At 34.5% G+C, this 11,802-nt stretch overlaps 1 protein-coding gene across 3 annotated transcripts in view; it reads left to right on the top strand.

Moving 5' to 3' along the window:
* Nucleotides 1-11,802, top strand: part of LOC131048386 (calcium-transporting ATPase 2, plasma membrane-type) — an 82,160-nt gene that overhangs the window by 30,874 nt on the left and 39,484 nt on the right. Inside the window, exon 1 of one of the 3 annotated variants that reach the window (XM_057982332.2) lies at nt 10,315-10,916. The exons of the other annotated variants lie outside the window; for them this stretch is intronic. Within the exon in view, the coding sequence (XP_057838315.2) occupies nt 10,737-10,916 (180 nt within the window). The 5' untranslated portion in view covers nt 10,315-10,736. Of the gene's footprint in view, nt 1-10,314; nt 10,917-11,802 lie in introns of those variants that run through there. 3 annotated transcript variants of the gene reach the window in all.

The raw sequence follows: 11,802 nt of genomic DNA, 5'->3' as shown, positions 1-11,802 counted from the left end.
AGAGAGAGAGAGAGAGAGAGAGAGAGAGAGAGAGAGAGAGAGAGAGAGAGAGAGAGAGAGAGAGAGGAGAGAGAGAGAGAGAGAGAGAGAGAGAGAGAGAGAGAGAGAGAGAGAGAGAGATCTTTGTCAACATCAAAATATTCAAGATTGACATTACATTAAAGTCAAAGTAAATTCAATCAAATTTAATAAATTTTAATATATATTCTTTTGTCAATTATTTAATTTTATTCTCAATTTATCAATCAATGTACATATTAATTTAAAATTAAATTATTAAAGTGGACATGAAAGCTATATATTCTTACCTAATTTAGCAATCATGAAAATCTATTTTATTCATGTGTATGATGAAGTTTCATTAGACTAGTAATCATGTAAGGTGAGAGATGTAAAGAGCTTGGGTAAATTTGTATTGTAAATTTGGATATCACTTGTCATACTAATAAGTTTTGCATGATAAGTTTCTCTGTCTCATTTTTATATATAAATAATTTTAGTCATTTATTTATTTTAAATTATTTTTTAATTTTTAAAATTTAAATATTCTAGCAATATTAATTCAAAAAATTATAATGTATTATTTTATCAATATATAAAAAGCTCATCGATATAAAAAAAATTATAATGTATTATTTTATTAATATAATTCAATTAAACAAAAATTGAACTTCTAATTTGTTTAAAATTCAATTAGTAGTAATTAATTAAGAAAATGCTCATCAACTACAATACAATAAAATGGACATGAGATCTTTCTTCAAAAGCAAATTTCTATTGTAATAATGAATTATTATGTCATTGCCAACTTTAAAAAAGGTACTCAAACAAAAAATAAAAAATGTAAATTGGCATCTACTTTTTATAAATAAATAATTTTAGTCATCTATTAATTTTATATTATTATTTTTACTTTTAAATTGAAAATAATTTAGCAAATCAAATTTTAATAAATAATTTTTAACATATTTTCAATAAACAAAAATTGATCTTCTAATTTGTATAAAATCTAATTAGTATTAATTAATTAAACAAAAACTCATGGCATGTGGAGGGTTGGGGACAATTGTACCTAGATAATGCTTGGGTGCTTGAGGGCTTCATTATGGAGGATAGGTGTAGGCATGTGGAAATGTTGGGCGAGAGCTGATTCTCTGTTCTTGAGGTCTCTAGCTTTGTTGGACTGCCTAGTTCTATTTGCTTTGTAATTTTCTATTCTATTTAATAAATTTTTATCACCTTTTAAAAAAAATAAAAATAATAATAAAATGGTTATGATCTCTTACTTACAAACAAAAATCTAATAATAAAATATTATGTCATTCATAATTTTTAATAAGCTATTCAAACAAAAATTAAAAACAAACAAAATATTGTGATCATGGTAAGAGAGATTTGTGGCTATCAATTAATAAAAAATTAAGTTAAAAGATGTGATAATTTTGAACCATATCAATAATTTTATATCTTTTATAAAACAAAAAAATTATCAAATCCTATAATTTTGTTTTGTTATATTTTATATATAATTTAATAAATATAATACCATAGATGAGATTCTTCATAACTTTTTAAAAAATTATAAGAATATAATATAATATAATATTTGTTAAATTTTTTAAAGGAGATTATAAATGGTTTTTTCATTTTAGAATATATATATATGGATTTAGTATCAAGATATTAAAATATTTGAGTACAAAGCATAAAAAATAATAATAAAAAAATGGGTTTAACCCCACACCAGTCTGAGACATTGTAAATTTACAAAAGTAGATCATTAAACCTTCAACGTTGTACGTAGAGAAAGACCACTCTATGCTATGTAACCAACCAACTTTACTAATAACAAAATACTACAGAGGAAGGAAAACAAAATTAAACTATTAAAAGAAAGAAACCCTCCTCCGCCATTTTCTTATTCCCAAGGCCATTAACCCAATAATCTCTTGCATCAAACTTGAACTTTCTATTGCCGTTCTTAATCTCTAATTTCATGTCACGTGTCATTCTCCTTGCCACCTCTGTATTTCTGATGAAATCCTTTAACTCCTCCCATGCTTTACAAGCTTCCTTTGATCTTGTGACCTTGTTCGCTCCATCCCTCCAAAGCACAAAAGTTTGAAACTCTGCATTCTGCCCTTTCGATATCAAGCCTTCACCAAAGAGACGTTAAAGACCTTGCCATCAGTGAAACCAAACCGCACAAGGAGTAGGCCGGTACACAAGCCTTGGCCACCCACTCCACCTCCTCCTTCATCCTAAATGTGAGTTCCCATGCCACCATCATCAAGATGATACCATATTGGTTGTGTATCTGAATTTAGACACCAAATACTTTCATCCAACAACTTAATGATTTCCAAAAACTCCTCATCTTCAAACAAAAAAATCTCGCCATCTTTTCTCTGAAATCCTTCCCAGAAAAGGCCAACGACTATTTAATGGAATAGAGGGTAAAGTTAGCCTCCATTAGGATTGTGCTCTAGTAACCTTGCCTTTTGTCCTATCAAATTTCTCCACTACATCACAACACCACATTGCCAATTGTAATCCCTTAAAAATCTAACCTCGAAGGTCATGTTGCATTGAAAGCAATAATTGTTCCCAATTTACTATGGTTTGCAAGCCATCTCACCCAACTCCAAGCCTCCATTCTCACGTGCCACCTACTACCATATCAAAGAATAAATGATCATAGATGATCATGTCATCAACTTCCCTAAAAGACAATGGTCTGTCATCTAATATATTCTTCAACTTCTCCCAATCCGACTTATCCATGTGATTTGAGAACTCTTTCCATCTCCATCCCAAAGATGATTGAGAGTCAACCAATACTACATAGCGCCTAATAGTTCTACCCCAATTCTGAATGAAAAAATCCTTGAATGAGTTGGCGTCCATTAAGGAATCAATCGAGGGATAGCCACCCCATAAATCTTCCCAAAAGAGTGCAGATGTTCCATAAAAAAATTCCCAAGAAATGTGCCTGAGAAGGACCTTCTTGCTATCTAGCATGAAATTCCAAATTCTAGATCCTTTAGGAGGGTTGGATATTTAGAAAATTGCCAATCTATCTTCAACTTTTAAATATTTGGCTTAGATAATCCTAACCCATTTTAGGTTTGGTTGTGAGTGTACTTTGTATGCTAATTTAGTCCCAGGGCCACTTTTTGCTAGATCAAATTTCTAATGACTATCCCTCCATCTTCCTTGCCTCTGCAAATCTTTTCCCACGAGATGTGGGCAATTTTCTTGATCTCAGAAACTCCTTGCCAATAGAATTTCCTCACGATTTGTATAATTTTTTTGTTGATACTAATGGGTAGAGCTAGACAGGAAAGCATGTAAATAGGAATAGTAGATAAAACCGTTTTGAGCATTACCATTCTACCTACCCAAGAAAGCCATTTTCCCTTCGGGGAGGACAATCTCCTTTCTAGTTTCTCGTTGAGGGGTTCCCACAACTTGGAACTTCGAATGCCTTTATCAACGAGAATACCTAACTATGTACAAGGGAGTTTGCCAACTTTTGAACTTTAATAGATTGGTGATTTCTGCTACCTTTCTTGGAACCATGTTAAAATAGAAGATTTCATACTTTTCATTGGTCACTTCTTGATCAGAAGCTTTCTCATATTGGTTAGGGATCCTTTTAAATTCCTTGGCCTCTTTTTTGCACCCCAAGCCCATTAGCAAGGTATCATCAACAAATTGCTGATGAGTGCATGCCTCTACCCCATTTGCCACCTGGATGCCTGGTATCTTGCCCATTTTTTTTGTCTCTGAGATGCACCTTCCCATCGCCTCTGCCATGATTATAAATAAGAAGGGGGAGAGGGGGTCCCCTTGTCTTAGACCTTTAGAGGGCTCAAAGAAGCCTTCTGAGGTTCCATTTACCAGCACTGAGAACCTTGGTGTGGAAATACAAAAAAAGAACTAGTTTATCTACCTCTTGTTGAAGCCGAATGCCTCCATGCATTTGCACAAAAACAACCAATCAACTTTCTCATATGCTTTCCTAATATCTTGCTTGATGATCATGCTAGGTTTGTTTTGATATTGGATGTCCAGTGAATGGCCTCTTGGGCCAAAATGATGCCATACAGAATAGATTTGTCGGGCACAAATCCAGTTTGTTCATCTAATGTAATGTTATTAAGGATCTTTTTCAGTCTATTAGCCATTACTTTGGCCAATAATTTGTATGTCATGTTACATAGAGAAATGGGTCTAAACTCATCCCATTTTGATGCATTCTCTTTCTTTTGAATAAGAGCTATGTAGGTGTGGTTGATTTCCTTAGGAAATCTACTAGCCATATGGGTTGAAGATAAGGCTTCCACCATCTCATCACTAATTATATTCCAACACTTTTGATAAAATCCAGTAGGGAACTCATCTGGGTCGGGAGCTTTATCCATCTGAAACAGAGCTAGGGTAGCTTCCACCTCATCTTTAGATATTTTCTCATTAAGCATCTTGTTTTGTTCATTCGTTATCAGCTTAGGTATGAAATGAAGGCATTCCCTTTGGCTAACAAGATTTGATCGTTCCACATTATTAAGAACCTCTTTGAAGTAGGCCACTGCACTTTTTGCAATAAGGGAGGGATCTTCTATTATTGAGCCATCTTCATAACTAATCTTTGTGATTTTATTTACAAACTTTTTTGCTTTACTGAGTTGTGAAAAAACTTGGCATTTTTGTCCCCTTCCTCTAACCAAGTCTCCCTGGATTTCTGCCTCCGAAATAGTTCCTCCTTAGCTAGTATTTCTTCGTATTCTTGTAGGAGGGACCTCTCTTTGACGAAGCTATCTTGATCAATCCCAACATTAAGCACTTGCTCATTCAGGGCATATAAGTCTTCTTCTATCCTTTGTTTCTCTGCGAAAATATCTTTGAAATGCTTTGTTCTACTATAGTAGTTTATACTTAATAGCTTTAAGGTTTGAGATAAGACAAAATAATTTAGACCCTAAAAAGTGCTCCTCCTTCCACCACTGCTGCAACATTTCAAAAAGTCTTTGTGTTTGAACCACATGAATTCAAACTTGAAAGGGCACCTTTGTGGTTTCTTGTCTCCCTTGATTTTTTCCAATAGTGTTGGGTAATGATCAGAGCTTGACCAAGGTTGAAGAAAGGCCTTGAGTTCGAAGGGGATGGAGGATAAATCACGTTTGATGAAGAATTTGTCCAACTTCTCAACAACATGGCTGAAGCCCAATCTTTTGTTATTTCAGGTGAACTCTCCTTTACCGGTTTCAATTTCCAATAGGCTGTTCCTACAAGCTCACTCCTTGAAATCTAATTGAGAGTGGCCTACCAATCGAGGGCCTCCTCTTTTCTCAGAACCGTGAAGGATAGCATTAAAGTCATCTCCCATAATGCAAATGTTGTCTAGGAAACTTGCCAAGAATCCATCAATTTCTTCCCAAGTTTCTCTTTTCTTTACTATTGGAATAGGACCATATACATTAATGAGCATGAACTTAAGGCTGCTACTGAGTGACTTAACCATTCCTCCTTGCCAATGACTCATGGCACTAATGGGCTCATAACTAACTACAAATCTTTTCCATAGGATGGTAATCCCTCTAGAGGCTCCATCTGCATCAACGACATCCATACTCTAGAGTCCCAACTTATTTGCAAAGCATCCCATTTTTGCATAATTCAATTTAGTCTCTTGAATCAATAAGATATCTGTTTGAATTGAGAGACCGAAGTGCTTGACTAAGCACTACTAGTTAGGAGCCCCTAGGCCCCTAACATTCCATGAGAGAATTTCCAGGGCTCTTGGAGAAGGGAGGTTCCCTAGAGAAAACAAGGCAATTATTTTTGTTTGCCCTTCTGCTTGTCCATCCATTGCTCAACATTCTAAAAAAGTCTTTGTAATGTTCCCTTTTGGCTTAATTACTAATGAAATAATTAAAAGCATGTTTAATTATTTAATAAGCCATTAGTGTAATTATTTAATATTATTCCTTTCAAAAAAGTACATAAGAATAATATTATACAATTACTTAAGTGACTTAATAAAATGGGAAAACGAAAAAAGTCACCTTAAATTCAAAAAGTGAAATAAAAGAAAAGAAAATGAAAAGGCAAGAGGAAATGGAATGCCAAGGGACATTCATAAAGCTATAAAAGAGCATTGAGAGGATTCTTGGATGAGGTTGGATTTATTTTTTCTTGGTTGTAACCTTGTGAGTTTCTGGAGATTTGGACTTGGTCCATATTAACGTTCTTGATGACGAAATCCCTCTTGGAGAAGACTAGCTATGGTGGTGAAAGATCTACCGGTTGGTGTTTGCTGAAGATATCAAACATATTTGCTGTTTGTATGTGGATTTCCAATTCTTCTAATTGTGATTGGGAGGTTTCTTATGCATCCAACTGTTCTGTAAGTTCTATGGATACGATTAGAAAGATAATTTTGTAGTTTTTTTTTCTTTCTGTTGAAGGTTGTAATGATTTATCTTATTGATGATAATATTCAAATTTCTATTTCAATTTGATATAATATGATTTTTAGTATAATCAGTTGAATGAATAAAAATCAGTTCATGGAAACTTGGAGCAAATATCCATAGGGGATATTTCAAACTTCCTACCTCTTCTACTAGTTGGCATCTTTGCACAATCTGGTATCTTTTTGTTTGACAACTCTTGCTGGAGACCCAATGGCTCATAATTGTTTTGCTGCATTATCAACCAAATCCAGTTGAGGGTTTGAGGCATCTCTGTTCTCACAATCCGTATTATCCAGTTCTAAGATCTTTTGAATTGAGGATTGTCTTTCATATTCTATTTCATCCTCATCCATATCATCATCCACCCCCCCATCACCATGAAGAGCCTGAGAGATCACAATTCTGATGGGAGAGAGTTCGTTCATATCCTAATTTTGTGATAATAGAGGGTTTCTAATCCACCTAGGAGTTATAGATTGATTCAGTTGGGATACTACCTCTATATTGTTATTGATTTCTTCGTGTAAGCTTTCAACTTCATGAGCCAAATTCACTAATTGATCTTTAATTTCCATCTTCTCTTAAGTGTGATTAGAATCAATGACTACCCCATTGTTCTTGTTATTGTATGGTGAGAATTGCAGTACCCCATTTGGGTTACACAGGTTAGCTTGGAGGAGAGTCACATATCCATCAACTGAGAATGTTGGGAATCCATTTTCCTAATCATCATCCCTAATTTCCCCATCTTCCATATCCAAGTTCATGAGATCTGTGTTGTTTAGGAGATTGGTGTTACCCGAACCAACATCCTTTGAATGATCCGAACCCTCTGAAATGCCAAACCCTCTAAAGGAAAGATCAACATACTTCCTTGAGCTCAAAGAGCAGCTATCAACAAAACTCTTATAGATGACACATTTATCGCTTGAAGATTCAACTATGATCTTTTGAAACCATCTCCCATTTTCTATTAGAATTTCCAAATTATCTAAATTTCTAAAGTTCATATCCAATTCCACGAGGATCTTGGCAATCCCATAACTGCCAAGGAGGAAATCTTCTACAATGCCTATTGTTCTTCCTAATGAATTCCCAATCTTTTCTATGATACTTTCATTCCAGTATTCAGTGGGGAGGTCGACAATGGTTACCCAGTGTGGGAAGCAAGAAGGGCAGTGAGAAGAGACTTTGTAATTTGGTTCCCAATCTACTTTATAAGAGCAATACCCTTTGAAAACAATAGATCCCCAAATAAAATCTTTTTTTTGAGATTTGAATTTATGCATTCTAGAAGAAAGAAGCCCTCTGCTAGGGGTCAAGCACATACCTAGTCTTCAAAGGTTGATTAGAATTGATCTTGGATTCTTTGTTGCGAGATATCTTTGCTCGTCCATTTGACAAACAACCTATAGTTCTTAAGGTGCTCCCATCTTGGTTGAAGATACAAAGAAGATATTATGATCAATTTGGACCTTCCTATCGGTGGTGAATAAGGTTTGTTGTTGAGAGCGTTAGCAATGGTGATTTTAGGGCTAACTTTCCTCCATTGTTTCTGGCGAGGGATATTGTTGCTATCCGCTCCCCATATTTTCCTCTAAGGGGGAACTAATTGATTCCCAATCCTCCCATGTTCGTGATCCTGGATTGACATCTGAAGTGCCCCTCTTGCTAGTGTAGAGATCCTATCTATTGTCGCCACAGGGTTGTTGGCATCATTCCCTTGTGTCTACCGAGATGCTAGGTTTCCATATCCATCATTTGTCGGATGGGCTGTTGTGTTGACCGCTCAGATTCCAAGAGGTGTCGTATTTGCCCCTGTGAGCACACTTGGACCGCCACCTAAACCCACCCGACCAACTGGTTCGAACTGTCTTCGCTGAGCTGGCTGCCAACAAAGTCCTACAAATTTTCGCTAATTTCACCCTTTTCGTTTATTTCACCCTCAAAACTACTCGCTTTGGCAATATTTTTTAATCCTTCAAGATTTTAATTATACTTACTAAGAATATATATTAATTTTAGATTATATAATTTTTTTCTTTAGATTATGATTATGTTTTAATATCAATTTAGATTTTTTTTTTTAATGATCCAACTTTAATATGAATATAGAAACTATTTTATTAATTTAATAGTGAATTTAAGATTTTTGTTTTGTGTGCAAGCTTTTCTTTCATTTTATCATATTTATTATTGAAAATATATACTAATTCAGAATATTTGATATCAATTTAGAAATTTATTACAAAAATGATCAACGACTCTACACATTGCAATTGTCTTGCAAGTCTCTCCATAAATGTTGATCATTGATCATAGAAGTTAGTGGATTGAGTCCGACATAAGAAAGCATTAACAATGGAATCCATAGGCCTCCTCCTAAAAGAAACCTCTGACATTAAAATACCCCAATGGCCTTTCTTGTGTGAGTAGCTTTAATGCTTGAAGGCTAACTAATTATTTTGAATAAGAGTTGAGGATAGTAATACATGTTTTAACTCTACAAGTTGACAATCAAGGTGGAGAAAATACTAGCTTCTTCAAGAATCTTCTATTGAAAAATCTACCATAATCAATTTTTATTAACTTTCACTTTCATTTTGTGTTGTTTGTAGAAATAGTGTAACACAGTGTGTTAAAAAATAGATAAGTTAAGATGGAAGAAAATGATTGATGGTATTTTGTTTAGATTTTATATGGTAGGGGATTTTTTATATTTCCATTTTACTATAATATGAAATGACTTGTATTGAATCATACCAAGCTTCTAATAGATCTACATCAAAGCCCCAACTTGTAATAATAATGTCATTTCAATGACATCAAGATTATTGGAAGTGTTTTTGTATTAAGTATCATAGAATCACAAGGCTCACACCTTAGAAATCCACTTTAAACAACCAATGGAAAACCAAGAGTCACAACTTAGAATTCTACACAATGGTGTCCCTCACGGGAGTTGAACTTGGGTCTCCACATTGAGAACTCAATGCTTTAACCAACTAAGCTCAACCCCTTGGACATTATCGAAAGTCTTGATATTTAAGGATAGAATATTTATTGCAAAAAATTTTTTTTTAGTTAAACAAAAGAAATGAAAAAACACTTACATTTCATTTCATTTCATTGTTCTTTTGTAAGAAAATAAATAAATTTAATGAAAAAAGAGATTCTTCAATTTAGACCAATAAAATATAAGAAAAATAACTCATATTAATATTTATCAAAATTTTAATAATAAAAAATATTATTTAAATAAAAAAACACATTCATTTTTTCCCTTTTATTTGAAAATTGTTGAGTACATTAGAGTACCTAGGAGGAAAAGAAGTAATAAATTGTTTAAAGAGTAAACAAAATAAAAAAATGTTTAAACACTCAATAAAGTTATTAGGTGAATAGAAGAAATTTGTTGTTAAAAGAAAGCAAGCCCATTCAACAAATTTTTTTGATTTTTTTTAATCCATGGGCCTAACATGCAATTAAAAGCAGCTACATTTTAATTTAAACACTATTTCCAATAAAAGATCTCAACTCCACCTTTAGCGCACCTTTTTCCACATTGCACTAATGGTACCCCATATGTTACATTCTACATTGGCTGCCATGAGTTTTTCATTTGGCTGATTTAGTTGAAGTCCACCTGCAAAGGCCAGAGCTGACCTACTAGGGTGTGCCTAAAACTTTTGACCGGGCGTAATTTCATTTTTTTTACCCGTGACCAAATCTACGGTCAAATAATTGCATTAAACCCTTATACGGTCATTAATATAATCTCTGGCGTCCGCGCACAGTTCAAATTAAATACCCACCTGAAACGGTCCACTCACATGCACGAGAAGATTTAGGGAAACAACCCCGAAAACTTCGTAGTTTCTAATAGTCATAACGGTTTTTAGTTTCTAATAGTCATAACGGTTTTTGTTTAAACCAGTCAAATATGGTGGGCATTAGCCGGCTAAGTCGGCTTCTGCTAAGGAACGAAGACTAACATGAATCGCATTCAAATTGTTTGAAAACGCGGAAATAATATCAACCGGGGAACTCAAATCCAAATCAATCTTTGCTTTTCTTAAAAAAAACAGAGCAGTTTGTGCATTTTTAAAAATCTTCCAAGATCGTTACATTAATCTAACTGCAACATACACAGAAAGTTCATTGTGAGCGTCGACTCAGTCGAATTTAACAGAGCCGACTCTTCAAAGTGAGCAGCAGGGTAGGGATAGCGGGCACTTTTTTTTGTTTAACTGGGAAATGGAGAGGATGGAGGATTATTTAAATCAATTTGAAGTGAAATCGAAAAATTCTTCAGAAGAAGCGCTTGCGAGATGGCGGAAACTTTGCAATGTGGTGAAAAATAAAAAGAGGAGATTCAGAAATACTGCCAATTTGGTCATGAGAGTCCAAGCCAAAGATATTCGAAAGAAGAATAAGGTAGGTGTTTTCTTTCTCATTTGCTAAAACAATTATTAAATGGAAGGTTATTTGAACTTTGTTCATTGTCATCGAATCTTTAGACTAGTGAATGATAAAGGAAATTGTAATCAACTTACGGCTGAAAATCTGGCAAATCAGAAATTCTGAGCAACCTTGTGGTGAAAATTTGGAATTTTCAATGGGCGGGAGGGGCAAAATTTAATGGCCATATGGCTGCATTTATGTTTATCTACTATAAATAAAAACGCATAATATGAAAAGGAGAATTTTAGGCAGACTATCGAAATTTTAGGAAAACTTTATCATATGGAAGGGGATATTTTGAAGAAGTAATTGCATTGCAATGTAATTTATAGCATGAGCTCCACCACTAGTTCTTTGCACCTGCTATCTTTGTCATATGTGGGACAATTTCTGCCCCTGCCAAAATGGTAAGCTGTGCATGTTCATATGTGGTACATTCTTACGTATCGCCGAAATGGTAAGCCTATTTTGCTGTGTTACTCGGAAATGCATTTCCCATCTTAAGGCACACATTCAGGAAACAGAAACCGTTTCGGGGACTTGGGGATGGTTGGAAATGTTTCCAAGCTGTCCCGGATCCCCAAAAATTTTTGGAAACCGTCTCGGAAACTCGGAAATAGTCAACACTTATTTCGGGGACTTGTTGTGATGTATTCACACATCGCCCCATTGCAAATGGGGACCCCCACTTCTTGCTTTCTAGGATTAGTCCTTTTCGCTTTCTAGGTTGTCTTAGAGTCTTTGCTATTAATCTTTGCATTGAAGGGATAGAGTTTCTCAGGTAGCTAGAGGGTCATCATGTTAGGTTGGTCTCTTGAGTGGAGTGAAGTAAGTCATCAAGCATGTTGCAAGAATGATT

This window comes from Cryptomeria japonica, chromosome 8 (assembly GCF_030272615.1).
Source record: "Cryptomeria japonica chromosome 8, Sugi_1.0, whole genome shotgun sequence".
Lineage (NCBI taxonomy): Eukaryota > Viridiplantae > Streptophyta > Pinopsida > Cupressales > Cupressaceae > Cryptomeria > Cryptomeria japonica.
Note: the sequence above shows the minus strand (reverse complement) of the source record. Positions and strands in the feature narration are given on the sequence as shown.